The 27,688-nt window shown below is 45.9% G+C and overlaps 1 protein-coding gene across 9 annotated transcripts in view; it reads right to left on the bottom strand.

Annotated features, from left to right (window-relative positions):
* The window catches only part of ica1 (islet cell autoantigen 1), a 272,925-nt gene that overhangs the window by 172,119 nt on the left and 73,118 nt on the right, over nt 1-27,688 (bottom strand). For all 9 annotated transcript variants that reach the window (XM_038797509.1, XM_038797513.1, XM_038797517.1 and 6 more), the window contains one exon: nt 558-683. In XM_038797509.1, the coding sequence (XP_038653437.1) occupies nt 558-683 (126 nt within the window). The remainder of the gene's footprint in view (nt 1-557; nt 684-27,688) is intronic.

Here is a 27,688-nt window from a genome sequence, read left to right as displayed (position 1 = left end):
AACAAATTTGAGTTCCAGTACCACTTCAGTCAATGGAACTGCTGAACGTTCAAATGCAAAATAGTTTTGGAACAATAGCAGTATGATCCTGGATTAAATGTAATATACTGAAGTCTAAGATGGCAAGGCAGTGCAGTGGTTAGCACTGCTGTCTCATGATGCCAAGGACCCGGGTTCGTTCCCAGCCCAGGGTCACTATCCGTGTGGAGGTTTCATATTCTTCCTGTGTTTGCGTGGGTCTAACCCCCATAACCCAAAGATGTGCAAGGTAGGTGGATTGGCCACACTAAATTGCCCCTTAATTGGAAAGCTTAAAAAATATATACTGAAGCCTTGTTTGTCCTTGTCAGATAGCAAATATATTTGGAAATGTGCAGAGGAAAGGTAAAAATAGGAATATTTGTTTGTTTCACTTTTAGATAATTTCCCTTTTTAAAAAAGTTAAGACAAACTTGTTTTGATATTTCACTTGTTTTGTTTGTAACAATTATCAGTTAACTAGATAAGTTAAATCACAGTAACAAAGCATAAGATTAAAATGTTCTTGTTCTTTTTACCTGATATGTTGCTAAAATATGAGAAAGAAGATTGCATCGACTTGCTCCAAGAAGGTCCACTTTCTGGCACACATCATTCTTTAGTTTGTCAAAGTGAATCTTTGTGTGGCGAACTTGGCCTTGGACCTTAAATTATGAAGTAATCACCTAATTATGCAGTGTTTTCAGAGCGAGAAGCACAAGTGAAAAGGTGAAAGTCAACATATTTCACTATATGATTAGACTAGTACTTAACAAAGCCAATTATGCAGACTGTATCAAGAGATTTGTTCTTACAAACCAGATCTCTTCACAATCGGATGTAAAACTTACTTTGTTGTTTGATAATTGGAAGTATAAATTTCATTCCACAAAGTGGCATTAGTAATAATAAATGTTATCTCTGCTTTCACTGGGAACAAATTTGTAAGTTTATAGCTGTTCAAACCTTTGAAAAAGAACTACCCGTGGCAGAGTTTTTAAGTGGTTCCCACAAACATATAATAAAGATTGATTGTACTACAGATTAGTGTTTATATAACAGAGGGCAAAAAAGTAATTCCATGCCTTTATGACCTTTTTTGCATCAAATACAGCTCAATAAGAGGGCAAGGGTCTATATCTGAAACTCCAACTGACTCATACTTTCTCAGTGGATGCTGACTGGCCAACTGAATGCCTCCAATATGTCCCTGTTCTGCACCAGATTAATAGCATCTGTATTGTTTAACTTTATGTTAATATAATTTTAGTATTTTGGCTTTTGTAGAGTTTAGGAAATAATCAATATGTACATACAAAAGGAAATGCATGGGAAAAGAAAGAGCATGTTCAGAACAAACCACAGACAAGGGGAACACTGCATTAGAACTCCCCTCCAAGTTATCTTGATCCTTTAAGCAAAACACTTTATAAAGCATCAAACACATTAATATACAAAACACCACATTCATGACGATGGCTATAATATCCAATTGTGCCTGTTGTATACAAAAAGGGCAGACCGACAATAAACAAATGCAAGTCTGAAGGGCCTAAGCATGCACAATATGCAACTTACTAAATGATAGAGCAACAGCACAGGAAACCCGTCAAGTTGAATAACTGCACTAGAAGAACATGATAGCTAAAACATGTGATGCACAATATATTATGGGTGGCATGGTAGCACAGTGGTTCGCACTGTTGCTTCACAGCACCAGGGTTCGATTCCCGGCTTGGGTCGCTGTCTGTGCAGAGTTTGGACGTTCTCACTGTGTCTGTGTGGGCTTCCTCCGGGTGCTCCGGTTTCCTTGCACAAGTCCCGAAAGACGTGCCTGTTAGGTGAATAGTCATTCTGAATTCTCCCTCTGTGTACCCAAACAGGCACTGTAGTATGGCAACTAGGGGCTTTTCACAGTAACTTCATTGCGGAGTTAATGTAAGCCTACTTGTGATAATAATAAAAGATTGTTACTTTGCTACCCTGTGTCACTTTAAATCCACAAGTTCAACAGTTAAGTAAAAAGCACCAAGGCAATAAAAGTGGAATTTGATGAGTGAACTATGCAGGGCAAAGTCAATCAATCAGCTTTAATTGCTCTTCAAACTTTAATCAACATTTGGGGTAAAATGCCTAGATTTTTCTATTTTTTAATTTTAATGCTGAGTAAAATTATATGCAACAGACATTCCATCTCCTTCAGTGGACATTTTAAAGGTGTTATGACGTAAAAAAAATCTACCGATTAAATTTGTATCCGAGCCACTCAGCTGCAAAAATTAAGGAAAATTAATTTACCTATGATTAAGCATGGAGAAAATAGTACAGCACTAAAGATAATTTTCTGGCTTTATGTTGCCTGCAGAGATCCTTAAATCAGAGATTCAATAGCATGTACATTCTACTGAAGGACAAGGCTCCCTTCTGACAGTGAAAAGTTGATAATTACTTCGGAGATGTGATGCGCCAGTCAGAAGTACGCATATACATACCTTTTTCAATCCATCAATTTATAGATACAGGTCACACAAATGGCCAAGCAATTCAAGGAGTTTTTACTTAGATTAGAGGTTTGAGTTAAAATCACTTATAAATTGTTGGTTAGCTACCAGCTCTCATGTAATAGGGAAATGTGGAGCATATCATTAGGGCTGTTAGGGAATGAGGAAACGAGAGAAGCCAAAGTAAACACGCCCAGCTCACTTTAGACAAAAATGTGTCAAATTTCTGGCTAATGTGATCATGGAAAAGTCACCGTTCAGGTCATTCCTCTCAGCTGGGCAAAGTTATTTTTAAAAAATATACTTGTAAGCTTCCCACAACAGTGAAGAACTTTTATTTGAAACAGAAACAACTTGTACAGACAAGGGTACATTCTAATGAAAAAGTTTCTAAATATCATTTCAGGCTGGTTTGGCTGGGAGTTTATCCCCAGCTCTGTCGGCAGGTTCCCACCGCTATCTAACCACTCTAGTCACTTTTTTGGGACCCCAAGGAGTTTCTCTCCAGGTTAGCCCACCTTTAGAATTATTTACATCACTGGGGAAACTTGCTGGCCAGACTGGCTCCTCAGAGATTGGGCCACCATTTTGAAAGGGTGCCCCAATCTCTAAGTGCGATTGAGGGTCTCCCACATCCCCCAACCAAAGGCAATGTCACTCCCCACACACATGAATACGAGTACACCCTGCTAGGGGTCCTTGAGGCCCCTTTCCTTTACAGGCCTTCCCATGCCCCCTTTCACTCCCCTCCCCGTGCATGACAGTCACCCTTCACACGCCCCTCAACCTTCCGGAGGGGCCTTCATATCCGCCCTTCACCACACCACCACACAACCTCTTTTCATGGGCAAAGCCCCCAGGCCCTGGCACCTGGGCACAATAGCACTGCCACCCTGGTGCCTCAACAGTGCTAAGATGCCAACCTGCCAGTGCCAAGGTCCCCGACTGGGGAGCCTGGTGCCATCCTATCCTGTCACTGACCATCCAGGGGTGTCCACTGGCTTGGGCGATCCCCCCAGTGCCATGACACCTGGTCCACAATTGCGTTGACCAGTACTCATTGGCACCTGCATAACCTCTCACTGGGAAGCTGGTTAGATTATGGGAGGCTGTTAGATTGGGGGTGGGGTGAAGGCCTTGGTGTGGCAGTCGGAAGCCACGGGGCCAATGCCAACTCACCTGTACAGCCCAGTGGAGGTTGCTGAGCTTCTTGTGGCACTGGATGGTGGTCCACCTGGTCACACTCCCCGAGCTGTCAGCCACTGCAACTGCCTCCCAGGTGGGACCTGCTGCCCTGTGGTTGGCCTCCTGACTCCCTTGGGGGAGCAGGGTGTCCCCATCGTGACTCCAACACTCGGGCCAGGTCGGTATCTTCGAATCGTGGGGCCGCTGTGCGGTGGCATGGCTGTGTGCTGTCTGATGTTTACTCTAAGGGAGTGGTTAAAGAGCTGCTCCCCCTCATTAGCAGGGAGCTGCCGAGCATGGTCCAAGCGAATCAGCGGCTGGTCCCACCGTGTAGCCCGTGGCCCTAATTGATATTCGATACCAGTCGCTGTCTCACCAGGTCATCCGTCGGGAAGCACCCAGCAAAGCCTGCTTGCTGCAGCACTTGGTGCTTCTCCCATTAGATCGCGCCCCTAGTCATTCCTCCAGACAATGGGCAAAGTAGGCTGCCTGAAATGTTTATGCTTATCAGTTCTTCCAATAAACTACTTTAAGGCAACAACTTCTCTTTTCAGAGCCAAATTTTATATGGTAAATCTGCTTTCCTCAATAGGTCTTTGTAACTCAATGAACCTTATAAAAATACTGGCATTCAACTATGCTGTAGGTTATTAAATTGCAAGGTAATAAACAAACAAATTTGGATATTCTAGCATGCAAATCAATTTCTGCTGCCCTTATTAAAATTGTGCAAGCAGCTACATTAAAAAGTAGTCTCTCTCTTTATAGTCTCTGCCTTATGTAAGTCTTTTCATTCCCAAGTCAATGACCTCTTCACTTCGAAGCCTATGTTATGTGTGCAAACAAAAATGAAAGCCTCTCAGTTTACTTTGAAAATATTAGATTTTTCTTACTTTGAACAAAAGTCCCTTTTTAAAAAAAAATATAGGTTTATCAATTAACCTTATGTTAGACGTACTATATAGATGCCAACTCAATGCTATTTCTGTCGACTTAAGTTGGTTATAAGGTTTAAGATTCAGTTAATCAGTCGGTTATAAGATTTACCACCTTCCTGAGAGTTAGAATACTTCAGTTGATTCGAAACTTAGGATATGATTTACAATTCATACACAATTAAATATAAATGTTGAAATTGCCGTGTTCCCAAACCGTGTGAATTTCTCTTATTCAGGAAAGAGTATGCAAAATAGATACTTTCAAAGTACTCACAAGAAGTACAAAATAAATAAATGTTCAGGCTTTTGATCTGAAACATTGCTTAAAAACTGGAAGGTGCATGGTTTAAAAAAAACTACAGGATAAAGCAGTCATTCACAAAGCAGTTTTGCAATTCTACCAGAAGTAACTTGATCAGCAAAGCAGAAAGAAAACACAAAATATCAAGAAGAATTAAGGATGCCACTGATCTCATCAATGCAAGTTCATTTACAAATACATGCTGCCAGTTTTTAAAAAGATGCCAAAAAAACAAATGAAGTGCATTTCAGTCAGCCAACAGTAGATTTAGTAGCATTATTGTTGAACTTGAGACTTCTTTCACTTTCACATCCAGCTTTTAGTACAGAACTTGAATATTGCTGAACAGAAACACATGTTGCCAAATTTCAAACAATTGCAACAATTTGTACCACAGAAGAAAAGGCTGCTGATTGGTTGGCAAGTTGACTGATTGGCTGAGGCCTTTGCCATGGAGAAAGCAATGGGGAACTATGCAATCCCCAAGCTCCCTGCTTACTGCTGATTGGTCCAATTGGTTCAAAAGGTGGAAGGCTGTAGTATATTGGTTGTGATTCACCTGACCGGCAACTAAGTGCTCCCTGCAGCAGGAAAATCATAATGAGTCTCATTGGCGCTAGAAGCGACCCGGCGTGCAATTCAATGCCATTTAGAAAAACTGTGACACTCAATCGGGTTTTCAGTACCATTCAATGGTACACCAGGGTTCACACCGGAAATGAGGGGGATGGGTCCTCATCTCACTGACATATTGTGCTTCACAGAGACCGGGTCACCCTCATTAAAGAGTGCCCCGATCTCAGAATGCTGCTGCAGCCCACAGGATCGATGGCAAGGCCGATAGGTCACGTCCTGAGTTTTGTAAAAACAGGCGGGTTGGGCACGGTCAGTACTTTGCCAGTTGTGAAAGGCTGAACGGACAGTCTATTTGATACAATCCACCAGTTTTTGAGATCTACTGCCTATAATACAGGCATTACACCAAAACTGAAATTCATAATCGCATTACTCATTTGTGACAGGCAGAATGTCTGTTTGGCCTCACAGCAGCATCCCTTCAGTGAACTAATGTTGCTACTGCGTAGAAGCAGCGTGAAACAGCTAGCTCCATCTGTTGCTCAAATATTTGAAATGCCTTACACAATCTGGGCCAGTGTTGCATCCTAAGGCCAATGCATGAGTTTAAACAATATGCAGTGAGCAATGTTCTGATCAGCGTAACCAAGTGGTGAACACTGCTGCCTCACACGCCAGGGACCCGGGTTCAATTCTGGCCTTTGTCTGTGTAGAGTTTGTACATGCACCCCGTTTCTGTGTGGGTTTCCTCTGGATGCTCCGGTTCCTCCTACAGTCCAAATATATGCAGGTTAGGTGGATTAGCCATGCTAAATTGTCCCTTAATGTCCAGGGCTGTGCAGATTAGGTTCTGGGTTATGGGAATAGGGAAGGCAATGACAGATTTCTCAACTGGCATGTCGAGGAATGGGAGCTTGTTTCATTAAAACTGAACTCAACTGCACAAGTTGCTGAGTTCATAAGTTCAGTGAAAGGCAAAGGCATCCAGATTGCCATGATATGTCTATAGCTTCTTTGAGTGGTACATTGCTGAATAGGCTAGCAATGTCAAATGAGCACAAAATATGGCTATCGATATGCAGCCCCTGTTTAGTCTTTGCAACAGTGAAGGAATCCGTCACTGTATGTGGAAAACTTGCTGAGAACAAGCAATTTATTCAACCATTTGCCCAATTAATGTTCTGCAGTACCAGCCATAGATAAGGAGTAAAAGGGCATCACTTTTGTGTGTCTTGGGTAGCCCACACATATGCAGACGCAACTAGCAGTGAGATGAATCCTGACATATATAAATACACACACAACCCAGCAGCTCGTTACAAGTCCAATAAGACTTTTTGTAACTTGCTTTTGAGCAGGGCTGTCCAGTCATGCTTAGTGGTACCGTACCGGCTGAAGTGACTATGAAGGCCCCGCCTTCTCAGCTTTGTCCCTCACTTGAAGTGTGCTGACTGTCAGGTTAAATCACCAACAAAGCAGCTCCCCCTCTCAAAGGAGAGAGCTGCCTATGATCCTCTGGCGACTTTCATTTCGGCCAGTGGCAAGTCCAATGGATACAAATTTGGACCCCCATGATGTGAACACAGGTTATATTCTTAAGTATGATTATTCCAGTTCCTTCACGTCGGGTTTAAAAATATATATGTCTGTGTTGGCCTTGAGGCCTCACAAAGCTACCAGACATTTGCAGTGCAATTGAAGATCAGCCAAGCAATTCGGTATCCTGCAATATGCGTGCGCTAGATCAGCTAGGCATGGTTTCAAGGATTTAGCATCTTCAGTGGACATTGGTTTGTGGTGCAATAACTGGGAGTAGAGATGTTTGAAATCAGCAAATACTTCTCATATGAAATGGGACGAAGGCACAAAATTGAAGCCATGTGCAAGAACATACTCCTTCCTCTCGAAGAGTACATGTTAGAGATTTACTGTATGTTTGACAGTGTCAGTAATTGCCCTGTCAACCCATTTCTGCTTAAACGCGGTTACAATTCAGGCGTGTTTCCAGTGGATATTGTTTATGGTGTGGTCATTCAGAGGCAATATAACGGCACAAACAATCAAATAATGAAAAAAATGTGCAGTGGAGGGCACATTGTAAATTAGTAACCCTACTATCAATCTGTTCTGCTCACTCAATGAATAACAATAATAATCGCTTACTGCCACAAGTAGGCTTCAATGAAGTTACTGTGAAACACCCAGTGTCACCACATTCCAGCGCCTGTTCGGGGCGGCTGGTACGGGAATTGAACCCGTGCTGCTGGCATTGTTCTACATTACAAGCCAGCTATTTAGGCCACTGTGCCAAACCAGCCCCAATTTTGTGACTCTGTGTTGCTTTAGCATCATCAACTGGAGACAGCCATTCCCTGGTGTCTTCCTCATGGAAATGCTTTGCTGACCCTCTTGGCTTAAATTTAAACAAAAGCTTTGCAGTTCACTGTTCCATGGTGCATTCTCCATGACAACACTTCTCTCAATCAAAGGTCACTTGCTAACCAGTTAGCACTCTCTTCTCATGCAATGTAAATTGATTCTCCCTTTGCAATATGTATTCTCCCTTTGCAATATGTATTCTTGCGAATTTGCCGTTATGCATACACAACTTAAAGCTTCAACAGTATGTCTCTTTCTGCAGCAATACTCAGTTTAATTATTTGAAAGTAACAATCAGTCTGACCTCCACCTCCAAACTTTCATTAGTTTACTGCTTCTGTTACATTACTGATTGGATGAATCTCACTGGCCATTGAAAGTCTATATTAAACTCGAGAAGCTGAAATTCAGTTAGGCGTCGATAAGTAGAAACTGAATTTTAGATCACACTTTGATTGCTCCTATGCAGAAAATATTTGTCTGGGATTTCTGCACTTCTCCCGTCTCAGCTGCAGCAGACAAGCAAGGAAACTCCTGCAGGGACCCTGAAGTCTCATTCCACTGAAAGATAATTGTTACATCTTTTAAGGGCAATTAGATAAATATTTGAAGCAGTGGTGGATATAGGAAAGTGAAGAGAGAGATGGGGTGGGATTGTTTTTAGATTGTTCCAGCAATGGACAAGCTGGATGAAATGACCTCCAAATTGTGTTGGAAACTGTTGTGGTTCTATGTATCCTCAGAGGTTGCCATTTGTTTCATGATGAAGAAAAAATAATGTTTCAAAAGTTAGCTCATCCATTTAATTATGCATTTTCAAGTCAACAAGATTTAATTTAATTGAAAAATTATTTTTGTTTCCTGTACCTCAGAACAGTTTCATTATATGGTGAAGTTTAACAATGCTATGCACATCCTAACAGAAGTAATTGAAGGCAAGCAAATTATGCAGCGAATGCAGGATTAAACTTATTTAAAAGTCTAATTTAAATGGTTCCTCCATAAAAGATTCAATATTTGATGAGAATTCCATTCCGGATAGATAGGGCAATAATTCCACAAAATCAAAGCACTTTGTTGGCATTGAATCAAAGCCGTTTTTAAAGCAGCCCATTGTATGGGTGTACTGACTCATATCTCTGCTGGAGAAAGAACCACTGAAGAGAGAAAAGAGAAGCAATAACAACAATAATAGAGGCAAAATGGCACACAAAAGACTGCAAAGTATTTACTGGTTTTCATATTCTGACATTCACTCTTGCAAGGAAATTATGGAGAAATTGTGAGAAAACACAGGAGGGTATGGAACAGATTGCAGTAGGAGAAGTATCATCTACAGAAATAGGAAGGCGATGGCCCTGAAGTGCTTGAACCATAAACTGGCCTACAGTCTATTTTAGTAGAATTTGGTGTGTATGTTTAACTTGACAATTTTAATCACTCAGGCTTTTTGCATTCTGCAATAAGCCAACTAGGTCAATGCGCCATTTTATGCTGATGTATTCAGAAAATAAGTCATATTGAAGTTGCTAACATTTACAAGTTAGCTTAATTTAGTACAATAAAGTAGACACTGACTAGCAACACATGATTGCACAAGAAGAAAGTACCTTATGTACCTCAAGAATGGCGGGTCTAACATATGATGAACGGCTGAGGATCCTGGGATTGTATTCATTGGAGTTTAGAAGGTTAAGGGGAGATCTAATAGAAACTTACAAGATAATACATAGCTTAGAAAGGGTGGACGCAAAGAAACTGTTTCCGTTAGGCGAGGAGACGAGGACCCGTGGGCACAGCCTTAGAATTAGAGGGGGTAAATTCAGAACAGAAATGCGGAGACATTTCTTCAGCCAGAGAGTGCCACGGAGTGCAGTGGAGGCCGGGACGCTAAATGGCTTCAAGGCACAGATAGATAAATTCTTGATGTCGCGAGGAATTAAGGGCTACGGGGAGAATGCTGGTAGGTGGAGTTGAAATGCCCATCAGCCATGATTGAATGGCGGAGTGGACTCGATGGGCCGAATGGCCTTACTTCCACTCCTATGTCTTATGGTCTTAAGTAGGCAACACAGTGGTTAGTTAGTACTGCTGCCTCACATCGCCAGGGAATGGGTTCAATTCTGACCTTGGGTGACTGTGTGAGGTTTGTAGGTTCTCCCCGTGTCTGCGTGAGTTTTCTATGGGTCCCCCGGTTTTCTCCACAGTCCAAAGATGCACAGGTTAGACATACAATTTACAGTCCAGAAGGAGGCCATTCAGCCCATCGAGTCTGCACTGACCCTTGGAAAGAGCACCGCAAACCTCCACCCTACCCTCGTAACCCCACCTATACTTTTTGGATACTAAGGGCAATTTATCATGGCCAATCCACCTAACCTGCGCATCTTTGGACTGTGGGAGGAAACCGGAGCACCCGAAAGAAATGCATGCAGACACGGGGAGAACGTGCAGATTCTGTCAGAGGGTTGGTGCAAACTCGATGGACTGAATGGCTTCCTTCTGCACTGTAGGGATTCTGTGAATTACACTGCAACTCAAGATAAGTAATTAATAATCAAATAATTAAAAAGAGTCAGGGTGTATTTCTTTTCTATGGACGCGATTCAACAACTGCGTTGCGGCCAGCGTGGATTTGGGTGCGCTGGGTAAATAGCGGGAAAGGCCAAAATAGAGATTCGTGCCAGATGCGAACCAGTTTGCAACTCACCTGGCCCACTCCCGATGATGAGAATATCATTAACCCATAAAAGGGGCCAGCTGCAAACTGTCAGTCCTAGAAAACACTTCCAGGACACAGCCTTGTGGCATCAATGCTGAAAGTCTAGTTCACTCTCTTTAACTGTAACCAGCTTCTAGCTTCACAGCTGAAGGCGATTACAAATGACAAATTAGCCTAGTTAGTTGTAAGAGCACTTCCCAGCCACAGGTTGTTTGCTTGTTGCTCTTGTTGGTGACTTGCCAATGCCTGGAGGCTGCTGTAGCTGAGAGTTTGTTTGCGGCTTGCTGCTGACTCTGCCCCTTGGGCTTACTTGCGCTTCCTGGATGGAGGGAAGGAAGCAAGAACAGTTGACTTTCAGTCTCTTTTATCTGTAATGCGGCAAGGGAGTGTTTTGGCAAGCCTACTAACGGGCAGAGGATGCAGGAGGGCTCGCTTGAGCAGTCTGTGGGTGTTTTCGAAACTCTGTTTTATGTGCTGTGTTTTCTGTTCTGGACTTGTGGGTCACCTGTTAATGTTCTGTGTTTCCGTGGCCTGGTCCTTGCGGACAGAGTGGTGATGGATGATCAGACGCCGGTACTGCGGGGGGGGGGGGGGGGGGGGGGGGGGGAGGAGGAGGAAAGAGGTGTCCGGCTCGACTGTGCAGCCCGGGGGTTGCGCTGAGACGCTTTAAGGAACTACCAGTGAATTTTTATGTTCAGTGGCCATTTGCTGGTTTCCGTTCTCTTTCCCTTCTCCACTATGCTCCGGCGGGGGGGGGGGGGGGGGGCCTTTTTTGCATCGTTGGCAGTGCATTGCTCTTTTTGCCTGGTGGCTGTGTGCTTGTCTGTTGCGATCCCTCTCACTTCTACGGCCTGGACACCGGCAAATTACCAGTGCTGGAGAAGGGGTGGGGTGTTCTCTTTCCTTCTTCTGCTGTGCCCTTTTCTGGAATGCACTGACGTTCACACACATGTTTCCCTGTAGACGCATTGGGTGCGTTACACCCGATGCATGTCTGTTGTTGGGGCCACGGGGAGGGGGTAGTCATTTTGTGCGCTAATTCGATAGCTGGCAGAATTTTCCTCAGGCTCGCAAACTTCCCGTCTACAAACAGGTCCCTCAACCTCCTAACACCTGCCCTGTGCCAACTCAGGAACCCGCCGTCAATTCTCCCCGGGACAAACCGGTGGTTCCCCCGTATCGGTGACCTCATCGAGGCCCCCACCTCCCCCCTGTGCCGTCTCCATTGCCCCCAAATTTTGAGGGAAGCCGCCGCCACCGGTCTCGTAGTATACCTCGTTGGAGGGAGCGGCAGCGGCGCCGTTACCAGCGCCTCCAGGCTCGTGCCCACACAGGACGCCATCTCCATCCTCTTCCATGCTGCCCCTTCCCCGTCCATTACCCACTTACGCACCATCGCCGCTCCAGGAACACCCTTCTCACCCTCGGGGTCCCGTGCGCCCACACAAACCCCGTAATGCTCCTGTTAAACCACCTGAAAAAGGCCTTCGGGATAAGGATGGGGAGGCACTGGAACAGGAACAGAAATCTCGGGAGCACCGTCATCTTGACTGATTGCACCCTACCCGCCAGAGACAACGGCAACATGTCCCATCTCTTAAACTCCTCCTCCATTTGCTCCACCAGCCTTGTGAGGTTAAGCTTATACAAGGCCACCCCCCAGCTCCTAGCCACCTGGACCCCCAAGTACCTGAAGTTCCTCTCCGCCCTTTTTAGTAGGAGCCTACCAATCCCCCCTCCTGGTCCGCCGGGTGTACAACGAACAGCTCGCTCTTCCCCAAGTTGAGCTTGTACCCTGAGAAATCCCCAAATTCCCTGAGAATCCTCATCACCTCTGGCATTCCCCCACCGGGTCCGCCACATACAACAATAGGTCATCCGCATAGAGCGACACTCGGTGTTCCTCCCCACCCCGCACCAGCCCCCTCCAGTTCCTCGACTCCCTCAGCACCGTGGCCAGGGGTTCAATTGCCAGCGCAAAAAGCAGGGGGGGACAAGGGACACCCCTGCCTCGTCCCTCGGTATAACCAAATATACTCCGACCTCCTCCTATTAATGGCCACGCTCGCCATCGGGGCCTCATATAACAGCCTCACCCACCTGACAAACCCCTCCCCAAACCCGAACCTTTCCAGCACCTCCCACAGGTACCCCCACTCAACCCTATCAAAGGCCTTCTCCGCGTCCAACGCCACCACTATCTCTGCCTCCCCTTCTACCGCCGGCATCATTATAATATTCAAGAGCCTCTGTATGTTAGTATTGAGCTGCCTCCTTTTCGCGAACCCCATTTGATCCTCGTGGATAACCTGCGGCACACAGTTCTCTATCCTTGTGGCTAAAATCTTCGCCAACAGCTTGGCGTCTACATTTAAGAGTGAGATCGGCCTTTATGACCCACACTGCAGGGGATCCTTGTCCCACTTAAGGATCAAGGAAATCAGCGCCCGAGACATCATCGGAGGCAGAGCCCCCCCCCTTCCCTTGCCTCGTTGAAGGTCCTAACCAACAGGGGGCCCAACAGGTCTGCATACATCTTATAGAATTCGACCGGGAACCCATCCAGCCCCGGCGCCTTCCCCGACTGCGTGCTCCCTATCCCTTTGACCAGCTCCTCCAGCTCAACCGGCGCCCCCTGTCCCTCCTCCACCCTCGGGAATCTCAGCCGGTCCAAAAAGCGCCCCATCCCCCCCATGAGTCGCTTTTTAGCACCCTCCCGCCGAAGTAGATCTCATTCTGGGGTGGGGAGGCGGGCGCTGCCTCAGCAGCTGGTGCCGTTGTTCATTTGTTGTTTGTTTTGGTTTTCATCCTTGGTGTGCGGCTGGTGAGTTTGTTGTTGATGCACTATTACGAGACGTGAGTAGAGTGTAATCGAGGCTTTATTATACAGATGTGTAGCCTTCCGCAGCTGCTGCCGAAATGGCTGCAGCTCGGAGAGCCCACACATTTATACTCTGCCTACTGGGCGGAGCCAGCAGGCAGGGATCTACCCCCGTACCTGTTGTACAGGGGCCTTACCGTAATACACCTCGTATGCGGTACGTACAAAACAATACAACAGCGGTGACTACCACATTAACCCCCTGTTTAAAAAAAAAAAAGAGTCCGGCGGGGGTGGTGGAATACTATTTACATGTAGGTGTTTAAAATTTTAGGAACAGTTCATAAATCAGACACTTGATCCATCGTTGCGAGCACCGCAGTCTCGGTGGTGATTCATGCGTCAGTTTGGTCGTCGGTGACTCCGGAAGCGTGTCGACCTCATCTTCATCCCCGAGTGCGACCAAGGAGAGGACGGATCGTCCTGGAGCAGGGCCTGTGGTGGGGTGCGCTGGGGGAAGGAAGGGTGGCACCGGGGCAGAGGGAGGGGGTGTGTGGGGACACGGCTGGTGCCAGGTCCCTGAGGGAAACCATGTCTTGGCGGCCGTCGGGATACGCTACATAGGCGTACTGCAGGTTCACGTGAAGAAGCTGTACCCTCTCAACCAATGGGTCCGCCTTGTGGAGCCGCATGTGCTTGTGGAGGAGAACGGATCCTGGAGCTGCCAGCCACTTTGGGAGCGAAACCCCGGAGGTGGACATCCTGGGGAAGGCAAAGAGACGTTCCTGGGGAGTTTCGTTAGTCGCCGTGCAAAGGAGAGACCGAATGGAATGGAGGGCGTCGGGGTGGACCTCCTGCCAGTAGGAGGCTGGGAGATTTCTGCACCATAGGGCCAGCTGGACAGCCTTCCAGAGCGTCCCATTCTCCCACTCCACCTGCCCGTTTCCCCGGGGGTTGTAGCTGGTCGTCCTGCTCAAGGCAATGCCCCTGCTGAGCAGGTACTGGCGCAGCTCCTCGCTCATAAATGAGGATCCCCGGTTGCTGTGGACGTAGGCGGGGAAACCGAACAGAGCGAAGATGGTGTCGAGGGCTTTGATGATGGTGGCAGACGTCATATTGGGGCATGGGATGGGGAAGGGGAATCTGGAGTATTCGTTGACCACGTTAAGGAAGTACGTGCTTCCTTACTTTTTAGGACACTACAGGCAATTTAGCATGGCCAATCCACCTAACCCGCACATCTTTGGACTGTGGGAGGAAACCGGAGCACCCGGAGGAAACCCACGCACACACGGGGAGGACGTGCAGACTCCGCACAGACAGTGACCCAGCCGGGAACCGAACCTGGGACCCTGGATCTGTGAAGCATTGATGCTAACCACTATGCTACCGTGCTGCCCACTGCTAACCACTATGCTACCGTGCTGCCCGTTCGTGACCTGCATTATCTTCCAAGAGGTCGCCTGCCACCTCAGCTGGTGCACCAACAGAATGCTGCTTCTCCCATGCTCATATACTAAGCCTCATCCGCATCATAGCTGCTTCTCCACCTTTCTCGTGGATACCAAGTCAAAAGTGCTTCTGGAGCACTTGTTGCAAACAGCTCCGAGTAGCGGTGGTCTGTTTCCAAGTTCTCTCCTACTAAATGCAGCCATTCCTCCCTCACTGCCCTATCCAAGTGTACTTTATATGAGATTACGTCTCTTCTCATCGCTGGCTTAAGAGCCCGAGGGAGAGACTGATCTATTGCTGTTAAACCTGATGTACTCCTCATTGGCCGCAGCTATGCGAGTAGAACCCCTTCTCAGCCAGTAGTGCCACATCTAATCTCCATGGAGCCTTCTGGATGGGATCAAATGTGGAGCGTGATCAGAGATCACTATCCTCGAATATACCGCTTTCCTGACTCCCAGGAGCAGATACTGATCAAACAAAAAATAGTCTATTCTCGAGTAAACCATATGTACATGTGAGAAACGAGAATTCCTGATCATGTGGATGCAGGAACATCAGAAGTTCTTTAGATGGGAAAAGACTCTTGATCGCTTCACTGGGCCATTCAATCCTCTTATGTTCCAAGTGACCAGTCGAATTAAGGGCTTCCCACCCCTCCTCCTTCTGGAGTCAGCCATTACCACCATGAAGGATAAGCAAATAAACCTTAAAGAGGTGTCGATCAAAGGACCCCCCAAGATGACAGCTATTCCTGCCCCCAGAAAAACAGAATGTTCTAAAATAACCATCAGCCAGCTAACCCCTCCCTTCTCCCTTATTCCCCACTTAATCCCCAAACCGGAACCAGACCCACAGTTTCAGTCCCCCTCCCCAACCCAGACACTAAGCACTTCAAATCAGTTAGTACTGGTTTTACGGCTGCAGCTCCCCCGCCCCCACCTCACTCCCGTTCATCAGCATTATACCCTGCTGGTGAGGTAGCTCCCATCAGAACAATGGACAAGATCATTGCCCAACATGAGAATAATCTATTTCCATCAACCTTACAACATACAAGTTCCTCCATTATTCCTTCAACTAGGAAGAAAACCAAACTTCAACGACCAACGGTCAAGAACTATATATAGTAAAACCCACCAACCCCTTCAGCCCCAACTTTTACAAAAAACTGCAAATAAAGAGATCCCCCACATAACACCTCTTGTTTAATTGGACCTCAGTCCATGTTTGTTGATAAAGTCCTCCACCTCTTCAGGTGTCTTTAAAAAAAAAAATTCATTGCCTCAGGCGTGACCCGCAGCCTTGCTTCTTGTAGAGTACTGCCTTTACCTTGTTAAAGGCCGTCCACTTCCTCGCTAGTTCTACACCCCCATTTTGATGCACTCGTATAGCTCTACCTTCCCATTTCATGTCAAAACACCTCTTTATAGATCTACAGAACAAATTATTAATCACACAAGAGGATAGAAAATATCCTGCTGAATGCTTACCCCAAGTGCAGGAAGTGAATCACTCAGGCCGCACAGGTACGTGTGAAACAGGTAGGTTCCAGAGGCGCTGACAACAAAGCCCTCAAACTCGTTCCCCTACACGATGCTGTCTCCATCCAACACCACCCCCACGACCCATTTCCTCACCATGACGATGTTTGCCACCCAGTAGTAGCTCATCATGTTTGGCACTGCCAGCCACCGCCCCATCCCCATATCTTGTCCTCGCTTCAGGTAAACCCTCCTAACGCGCAGGGTCTTTCCAGCCCACACAAGCCAAGAAAGGAGCACATTAACCTTCTTGAAAAACGACTTTGGGAGAAAGATTGGGAGGTTCCGATACACGAACAGAAAGCTTGGCAGCGCCATCACTTTTACTGTCTGCACCCATCCTGCCAGTAGCAGCACATCCCACCTCTTAAAGTCCCTGTTCATCTGCTCCACCAGCTGAGTCAGGGGCGGCTTCTGTAGCTCCCCCAAACCCAAGCTCACCCCCACCACTTTGAACGGCACCTCGATTAACCTCCTCTCCTGCCTCAATCGGGAACTCCTCATTTTTTCCCATATTCAACTTGTACCCAGAGAACTGGCCAAATTCCTCCAAGATCCCCATAATGTCCACGGTACTGGCCAAAAGGTCTGAGATAACGATTATTATTACGCACTCCTCTCCGCACTCGTACACTGCCATCTGGTCCTCCGTAACTGCCCCACTGCCTTCCCCATGGATACTAGCCCAAACTCCATCTGGCGCATCTACCTCTGCTTCAGCAGTCCTGTCTTCACAAATCCACCAAATGGGTTGCATGGTCAGAGACCACAATCGCCGGGTACTCCAAGTCAACCACCCCCATCAGCAATGCCTTATCTGACATGAGAAAGTCAATCTGGGAGTACACCAAATGCACATCGGAGCAATATGATAATTCCTTCGTCCTCGGCCTCTCAAACCTCCAAGGGTTCACCACCTCCCTATTTCCTCAACCTGGTCTGGTCCCCTATCTTGAAGTGCGTCTCCTGCAGAAAGGCCAGGTTTGCCTTCAGAATCCTCAGGTGCGCAAATACACGTGACCGTTTGACTGGCCCATTCAGCCCGCTCACGTTCCACGTGACCAGCCCTGTTGGGAGCTCCCCACCCCCCTCCCCTGCCAACCGGCCATATCCCTTTTTGGGCCAGTCCCCGGCCAATGTCACGCAATCCCCCGACCCACCCTCGGATGTCCACCACCATTAATCCTTTTCCAGCTGCGCCACATCAACCACACCCTGGTCAGCAATCCTCACCCCCCCCCCCCACCCTTAAATAAAACATCAGCCCCATTCCTCCGCCCTGCAGCTACCACCTGACAATCCTCCACTTCACTCTCATTAAATAGCCCCCCCAGCTAGCATGATGGCTTCTGTCCAAGGCCTCCGGCTTCCCTGCCACCCTGAGCTCCTCAGCCCCCAACTATACTCTCCTAAAGAGCAACTAAATGTATACGCTCCCTCGATGTTCTCCCATGAAAAACCTGCCCTCCAGAAAACTTGCCAAATACTTTTTTTTTTAAAGAATTAAAAAAAAACCACAGCACAAACTCCTCCAAAATCCTCACACTCTTCCGGGTCCATTGTCCTTCAAACTCCATTGCCTCTTCTGGCGTGCCGAAATAGTACTCCCGCTTCTGGAAACTTCGCCCCCTTTTAAAGAGGGCAGCCTTGACCCGATTGAACGCGGCCAGTTCTGCTCCCTGGTCTTGATACACCTGCAGCTTGTTACCGTCCGCAGCGTGTTCACTTCCCAGGTACATTTCTTGGTTTGCCTCGGGGAAGCTTCTCCTTGTCCAGAAAGCGGTGCAACCGCACCACCATCGCCCTTCACTGCTCACTCGCCTGCGGTCCTCATCAGCGTCCCGTGCGCTCGGTCAACTCTCCAGCAGTCAAAGGCCCCCTTCCCCATCAACTTCTCCAGCATCTTGGCCATGTACATGTTGGCCTCCATACCTTTGATGCCTTAGAGCATCCCCACGGTCATCAGATTTTGTCTTCTGCCGTGATTCTCCAGATCCTCTATCTTCTCCTTCAGCTTCTTATGGGTCTCCTGTATTACCCCCACCTCAGCACCAATGAGGGCAACTGCTCCTTGTGCTCCCCCACTGCCGCCTGCACTTTCTGGATCGCCCAACCCTGGGACTCCAGTCTCTGCTCCACTCTCTCGATTCCCGGCTTAAATCAGTTCCACTACTTTGGCCAGGTCTTTCAGGGCCTCCTTCCTCTGCTCACAGGAATTTCCATTTAGGAACTCTATTGGCTCCGTTGTTACCTTATCCTGTGGCGCACCATGAAGACCCCTCTGCTCCAGCAGCTCTTTCCTTCTTGCCCCACTCCTAGTCCATGGATTCATTCACCAGCCACACCAGAGGAGTAAAACCTTCCCCAGGCATTCCTGCACCTCTTGCACTCAAATACTTCACCCTTCGGGCAGGGAAAAGACTGAAAAACATCCGCCTTCAGCGGGAGCCACTAAATGTGCGACCGCTTACTTCCAAGGAACCTTGCAGTTAATCAGTTGATCCCAGCCATGTGAACGTACCTGAACTTCAATTCCAGAATGGGAAATGTTCTCTCCTTCACTGGACATGTAAACTGTTAACTATTCGGTTTGATTTTAATATTTGTAGAAGTGCACTATTCACTATAATTGTATCTTTCTTGGGTGCATTGAGACATATCAATAGACCTTTCCACAGTGGTGTGAGAATAAATAATATCCTTGCTTGAATCCAGGAATGCCTGTTGCTGGTGATTTTTAAATTAACCGCACAGTGATAGAAATTTGTGAATACATATCAATCTTCTCAATGTTAAACTACACTGATTACAGACTGAAAGAAAAGGAAATTTGGTGTTTTAGTTTATCGCTCTTCCCTGTCTGCAATTTAAGAATCGAGTCACTACAGCCCAAATAACCTAATATTCAAACTAAATCATGACTTATTCCAAAATTTCTAACTGGTATTCTATTTATATTATTGTAATAATATAAATAATAAATGTAACTTAGTAATTCACACTGTATTTACCAATACCATTGTAAGCGCAGTACCGTTATCCGACCACTAGGGGGAGTAGCTCTGGGAATGCTCAGGAGTTTGTACAGGGCTCCACCCTTGGCTCCGCCCACAACTCCTCCTCCTGGACTAATATATAAATACCCTTGTCCAGAGCCAGCCTGCAGTTCATCGAGAGTTCAACGGGTAACAGGCTGGCTCTGTAGTAAGTAGATTAAAACCACTGTTCATATCTTAAAGCACATGTCTAGTGAATTGATGGTTCCATCAATATATAAATTCGATGAGCACTAACAGACTAATTTAAAGATTCATGCTTTCTGTTTCAATTACTTTTCAAACTGCTGATCTTAGTCAATTTTATACGGTGCCAATGAATCAAAGTTATAAATTTAGACCAAAATTATTGAAATATGTTCTGGATCGCTAACCGAGGTACTTCTAGGTACTCTGTTTTAGCATGGTTGAAATCAGTTTCCTATTCGACAAAGCATGAATATTAAAACTGCAGAAAAAATGTTATACTCTTTTAAACAAACCCCACAGAGGGAGTATAATACCCAAACTTACAGCAGTTGGTATCACAAATGTTGTTCATACATACATTATACGTACAACTATTAGACATTGTGTACAACAGGTTGATGTGATATGTCTTGCTGTGCGAGTGAAAGTTAGCATGCTTGCTGCTTTTCTGTGCTAGTTTGCTTTTCATTTCATCCCACACTGCTGGCTAGCAGCAATGTGAAAAAGAGAACAAAACATGTTGTTCTGTGTCAGAACACAGCTTCTCCACTGGCAAGCCCTCCGTACATGCAAACCGGGGCTGCAAAGCTAAAGCTTCAGAGGAACTCTGAGGAGGTTTGGTCCCAGACACATGAACATGCTCTGGAACTCAGGAATCAAACTCCCAGATAGTGGTGAATAGCTCCATTGCATTGTAGATACTTCTGGAGAATCGCAGGTTAAGGAATAAACGCTAACAAAATATCTGGAGTGCAGCCCAAAGGCCGATCAATGTCTAAATTTGTCATCTTTCTGGAAACACCTGCAACCAAGCCAAACATGGTGCTTTGCATTCCTTTGGACACAGCCGGGAAGGTGTCTAGGGGGACCCTGATGTATGGGCAGTCTGGAGTCTTCATAAGTTTTGCCCAAGCTTGAGCCCTGGAGAGGCCATTCCAGTTTCACCACACAGCGTTAACACAATCTGAGGCAGTAATCACAAGTGTTTAGCCCTACCTCACTGGGGTTTAGAACGGCTGTCTCCAAAAGCGGGAGGCTCTACTATGTCCCACCAGTCAGCACCCACCCATCTCAAGTCAGACAGCCACAGATAATAAAAGGTGCTGACATTATTGGACATGGTCCAGCTATAGGAGCATAGGGCTTACAGTCTCTACTCAAAAAAGTGGACAGCATGCATTGCACCAGGCAAACAAACAAAACAAACAAGTAGAAAGTAGATGATGCCTAATTTTCAACAGGCAAGTTAGAATGGCAGGACCATGTGCATGGAACTGATGACTTGCAGCCAGTCAATAACGTGAGCAAGACATTGGTGATCGACATGAAACTTAATAGGATGAACAGTGACATAGCACCCTACAAGTTACCATGCTTGCCTAGAATGGAGCATTGAAAGAATAACATTGCTCATTTATCTGGCTGGTGAAGCGTTCAGAGGAAATGCATGAGCAAGATGTAGGCTTTGCATTAAGCAATTCACTACTCTTGATGATAGAACACCCACAAATGGTTATAATGTGTTCACTCATCCTCTCAATGAAAACAGGGTCAATTAACCTCATTGGCACCTATGCTCCAATGTTGAGCAATTCTATGACGGCCTTGACAATGGTATTGTAAGTTGCAGCAACTCATCAACGGAGCAAAAACGAACTGGACAAAGTTGGAAAAGGACATATTCCATTTTAAAAGGGCAAGCTGTACAGACCATGTCTGCAGGCAGACAACAGAATATACAAAAACAAGCCGGGCCAGGAGTCATGACAGAACCAACAGGAATATTATGCAGGAAGATTAAACGGCCCAAACTCACTCCAAAAGGAACAATTGGAATGCTAATCAGTTGTTGCCCTGGCCAGACAAAATCGCAATATCCTAATGGGAAAACAATTAAAGTTGTCTCCAGCAACCATTTTCAAGAGATCAGCAGCCTCCAGAGACATTATGAACCTTTGTCGGGACACAAATCAGATCTATGCCATCCAGTCAGCAATCAGCAGGCCTTCGTCTTGGAACTTACCTGTGGGAGGGGCCAGTCAGCTCCATTGAGGCTTTTGCCTTTAAAAAATAGGGGACTCAGGAATTAATTCAGATTTCTTGATTGGCGCACACTTCACTTGCTGCGAACAGTCCACGAAGACCGGAGGGACACCAGGCTTAAGATCCAGCAGCCACACGGACCAGCCAGTTTGGAGGAAGAACCAGAGACATCTGTGCCGGTTTTTAAACTATCCATCCTGGAAACGGTGAGCATACACCCTCAGCCCACAGAAATTCCCAATTAGTATAGATTGTTGAGGTTTGGGGTGGGTGAGCGGATATATCTAAGTATCTATGTTTGCGGGTGTTAAAGTAAGAATTTTTGATGTGCCGTTTAGTCTTCTATTTTTATACATAGTATTTCATAACCGCTGTTTGTGTGTTATAGTCGGAGTTGTGGAGGACGTAATTCTCTTGAATAAATTATTTAATTTTAAATCTACCATTGTTGTAGCCTCACCTTTCTTTCACTGTCTGTTCTGGTTGAGTCACAATAATTGCCAGAACATAATTCCGTAGTCGAGGACCCAAAAGGAATTCAAATGCTTCGAACACGCTCACTCAAGAGAGGTTACTGGTTAGGAATAAACAGTGGTCCCTTTTTCTCTCTCTTGCGAGGTTGCACCAGTGGGGCACTTCCGGGTGACATTTCACCATCAACAGGAGAGAGACTCACACAGGTGTAGGTGGCAGTCAAGGTAACTGGCCTGGCATAAGGACAACCTCACTGGTTAGGTATAAACAGTGACACTTGTTCCCTCTCTCTTGCGAAGCTGTCCCAGTGCGACACTTCCGGGTTGTGGTTTCAACACCTGCAGGAGAGAGACACCCAGTTACCTGTGACACCCAATACCAGCCTGTTGTGGAGTAAAGGAAACCCTTTTTGTTACAGTATCAACACAATTGGTTCATGCTGGGGGATTTCCACTTAAGTATGGGAACAGACCATGAGGCATGGTCCTTTTGCCACGAACATCATGGATAAATGAAAATGGACAGAGACTTTGAGCTTTGCTATTACCATAAGCTTTGTGAAACCTGGTTTCAGAACAAACCATACCACATGGTGTCGTGGAGACATCCAAGATCAGGACAATGACACCAGTTAATTTTGATCATCACCAGAAATGGATATCTGAACAGCACTGATCAATACACCCATCGCAAAAGCTGCAGCTGTTATGCCGAAACTGAGGAACAGTGAGAGTGTGGAAAAGTAGCAAACTGACTGTGATACAGTTCACGTACATGCACTAGGGTGAGAATGCAACCCTCGGGAGATTTTTCAATGAAAGCTGAAATGGAGCCTCATTTGATCAACAATAATGCCTACCCAGATAAAATAAACAACAGTTCCTCAACTTGATTTAACAGCTGCTCTTCAGCATTCTCAGAGTGCAGAAGGGTAATATAACATGCTTCAAGACATTATTTATAATATCCTAGCCCAACCATCTTCAGCTGCATCATCAATTATCTTCCTTCCATCATAAGGTCAGAAGTGGGGATGTTTGCTGATAATTGCACAATGCTCAGCACCATTCATGGTGTCTTATGCCTTCAGGTAAACTACAGAGGATGTTTACTTACATACCAGAACTGCCAGATGTTTGTTCAGCCTTGCACTCCTGAGATCTAAGACAAAGGTATTCTGAGATACTTTGTGGGTGGCACTGTGGCTAGCACTGCTGCCTCACAGCACCAGGGACCCGGGTTCAATTCCAGTCTCAGGTGACTGTGTCTGGAGTTTGCACTTCCTCCCTATGTCTGCGTGGGTTTCCTCCGGGTGCTCCGGTTTCCTCCCACAGTCCAAAGAGGTGCAGGTTAGATGGATTGGCCATGATAAATTGCCCTTAATGTCCAAACGATTAGACTGGGTTAGGGGATAGGGTGTGGGCCTAGGTGGGGTGCTCTTTCTATATTCTGGTGTAGACTTGATGGGCCGACTGAGGAACACCTACAGTGGCAAAAGGACAGACTCCGTCCGCCAGTAAAGAGTAGAGTTGACCATTAGCGTCAGGAAGACAAATGCTATGGTCCAGAATGTTGCCATACAACCACCTATCAACACTGACAATGTAACGCTGGTTGTTGATAGCTTCACATATCTAGGCTCCTCAATTAAAAAGAAGAACAGTACAGCACAGGAACAGGCCCTTCGGCCCTCCAAGCCTGCGGCGATCATGCTGCCCATCTAAACTAAAATCTTCTACACTTCCAGGGTCCTTATCCTTCTATTCCCATCTTATTCATGTATTTGTCAAGATGCCTCTCAAACATCACTATCGTCCCTGCGTCCACTACCTCCTCCGGCAGTGAGTTCCAGGCACCACTACCCTCGGTTTAAAAAACCTGCCTCGTACATCTCCTCTAAACCTTGCCCCTCGCACCTTAAACCTATGCCCCCTAGTAATTGACCCCTCTACCCTGGGAAAAAGTCTCTGACTATCCATTCTGTCTATGCCCCTCATACTTTTGTAGACCTCTATCAGGTCACCCCTCAACATCCTTTGTTCCAGTGAGAACAAACCAAGTTTATTCAACCTCTCCTCATAGCTAGTGTCCTCCATACCAGGCAACATCTATCCAGCTATCCAGGCAACATCTTAGCAGCAATCTATTACTTGATGCTGCAATCAATACACCCATCACAAAAGCTGCAGCTGTCATGTCGAAACTGAGGAAGAGCGTGGGGAAAACTGGCAAACTGACTGAAATCTGTAAACTGTGAGTCCATCAAGACTTCATCCTCAGTGCAATCTTCTGCAAAAGTGGGAGCTGGACAACATTGCTCAACAGGAGTTTCCACTTTTGCTGTCTCATGACATATGCTCGGCATATTTTGCAGGATTAGGTCGTCAACTCAGAGGTTCTGGTGTGCGGCAATTCCATTAGCTTACGCTCATTGTTTTGCCAGCAACATTGCACTGGCTCAGCCAAATTTATTGGATGAATGATGGCCATATACCCAAAGACTGTCTGTACAGTGAATTGACCACTGTCTTACGAATTCCTGGGCCTCGATACCTCGGCTACAAGACCTGCAAGCAAGATATGTGGATATTGATACTGACAACTGGGAGTCAGTCACTGACGCCCATGGCTTCTGGAGATTGGCATTGAAAGAAGTGAGCAGAAATGAATAGCTCAGCTGGCCAAGTGGGCCCCGGGAAAGCAGAGGCAAGTGAATTGTGCACTTCCTAGCCCAGTGTCTTCCTCTGCAGCAAATGTGGTGGAGGCTGCCATGCAAGAGTGGAGCTGCTGAGCCACACCAGACAATGCTTAACAGAGTTGATCATGGTGCAAACCAACATCTTACAAGACAGAAGGCTGCCGTCAATGCAAGTGTTCCTTGAAAATCCAGCTCACTGAGGAACTTCTGAACTTAGATCAAAATAATCAATGTTCTATATAGGTACATGGTTCGGTGACACAATGGCCTGCGTGACCTCTTTCTGTGCTGAATTTTGAATGATTCTATGGTTTGTACGTAATCGAGGAACATACCATATATTGAAATTACACTTCAACTTGGTGCACTTTTTTTTAAGATTTGATTGTCAAGAAAATGTCATTGCTTCTCCAAATTTTAACAGCAGTGTTTAGTGACTGCATTTGTCCAATTTTATATAAGAAGCATTAATTCAATTGTAACACCCATGTGTGCACAGTATTAATATAACCCTCTTTTCAGGAATACTGAACACCAATTTAATTTCCTCTTCAGCAACTAAGTATAGCACAGCCCAGTCTATGACATACCATTTAGTACGGAGCTAAAAAAAAGGTGATACATTTCCTCAAGTTCTTTCCTTTTATCCATGGACCAACCTCTGAAAAGCACCAGATAATTAATGAACAATTGTGAGTGTACATGTGTGCCTTTAAATAAGTAGGCTCCTCCTCCTGTATGGCTCAGTGCATTTATCCAAAGTGAGTTGAGATTGTCCACTGAAAAATGAGCCAGTGAAGCAGGAAGATCCCTGGGTTAATCCCAACTCTGATGACTCAATTAATTATAGTCTGGATGGCACAGAGTTAAGGTTGCCAAATCTCCAGTATTTCCTGGGGTCTCCAGAAATTATAGATGTACCATCCAGGTCAGTGCAAGCAACCCAGGAGAAAAATCGCAGGTGCATTAATTTTTAAAAAAATCTTTGAACCAGACATTGCTCGAAGCAGAGTGAACCGTCTCCACCATTTGTTTGACATGCACATGCATTTGGACTTTTGCATGGCACATTATTGGCAGCAGCAAACCAAAAAGCACGTCACGCACTGCAGGGCATCTGGCACCTGTGTTAACAGGGCAAACAATTGTGTATTGCCTTAATCTATCCGACTGAGCAGAGCAGAGTTGTTAATGAGCAGAACAGAGTTTGAACCAGGAACTTGTTTGTTAGAACAGTGATTTTGATGTCAAACTGGATACGGAAGGTAAAATAATGAGAAGGGATGGAAGATTATATTACAAGGGCTAGAAAAAAGGAAAAAGTGAAAGAAAAATGATTTTTAAAACATCTCAAATACCAACTAAAATCTGAAGGAATCGCAGCTGCAGAAAAGGAGGTAGTCGAGGCGGTTTGTCTACTGAGTCAGTATAGGTGGAAGTCTAAAACAAGAAAGGAGCAGTCACTTTATTGGCAGTTTTCTATCGCCCCCCCCCCCCCCCCCCCCCTCCCTCCCCCACCATAGCAGCAGAGAGATAGAGGAATAAATTGGGCAACAGATCTTGGAAAGGTGCAGAAGTAACAGAGTTGTTGCCATGGGTGACTTCAACTTCCCGAATATTGACTGGAACCTCCTTACTGCAAATGGTTTGGATGGAGCAGATTTTGTCAGGTTATGTACAGGAAGGATTCCTGACTCAATATGTAGATAGGCCGACTAGGGGAGAGGTCATATTGGATTTGGTGCTTGGCAACAAACCAGGCCAGGTGTCAGATGTCTCGGTGGGAGAGCATTTCGGTGACAGTGAGCACAACTCCTTGATCTATACCATAGTCATGGAGAGGGATAGGAACAGACAGTATGGGAAGATATTTAATTGGGGGAGGGGATATTATACTGCTATTAGACAGGAGCTGAGGAGCATAAAGTGAAAACAGTTGTTCTTGGGGAAATGCATAACAGTAATGGGGGAGGGGGGGGGGGGGTTGTTGAAGGAGCACTTGCTGCGAGTGCTGGATAGTTTTGTCCCACTGAGATGAGGAAGGAATGGTAAGGTGAAGGAGCCATTGATGACAAGAGAAGTGGAGCTTCTAGTCAAGAGGAAGAAGGAAGCTTAGTAAGGTTGAGGAAGCAAGGATCTGGCACGGCTCTCGAGGGTTACAAGGTAGCCAGGAAGGAACTCAAAAATGGACTTAGGAGAGCTAGAAGAGCCATGAAACAGCCCTGGTGGGAAGGATTAGGGAAAACCCCAAGGTGTTGGACACTTGTGTGAGAAATAAGAGGATGATCAGAGTGAGAGTTGGGCCAATCAAGGATTGTGGAGGGAACTTATGCCTACAGTCCGAGGAGATAGAGGAGGCCCTAAATGAATATTTTGCTTCAGTATTCACTTGTTGCTAATGAGTAAAGCGTGAACCAGGTTAATCAACTTGAACAGGTTGATATTAAGAAGGAGGATGAGCTGGAAATTTTGAAAAGCATCAGGATAGATAAGTCCCCTGGGCCTGACGGATATACCCAAGGTTACTATGGGAAGCAAGGGGGAGACTGCTGTGCCGTTGGCAATGATCTTTATGTCCTCACTCTCTACTGGAATAGTACCGGATGATTGGAGGGAGGCAAATGTTGTTCCCCTGTTCAAGAAAGGGAATAGGGAAATCCCTGGGAATTACAGATCAGTCAATCTTATGTCTGTGGTAGCAAAATATTTGAAAGATATCAGAGAGATAGGACTTATTATTATTTAGAAAAACATAGTTTGATCAAAGATAGTCAGCATGGCTTTGTGAGGG

Source organism: Scyliorhinus canicula, chromosome 5 (genome assembly GCF_902713615.1).
Source record: "Scyliorhinus canicula chromosome 5, sScyCan1.1, whole genome shotgun sequence".
Lineage (NCBI taxonomy): Eukaryota > Metazoa > Chordata > Chondrichthyes > Carcharhiniformes > Scyliorhinidae > Scyliorhinus > Scyliorhinus canicula.
This window is presented reverse-complemented; position numbering and strand designations above follow the sequence as displayed.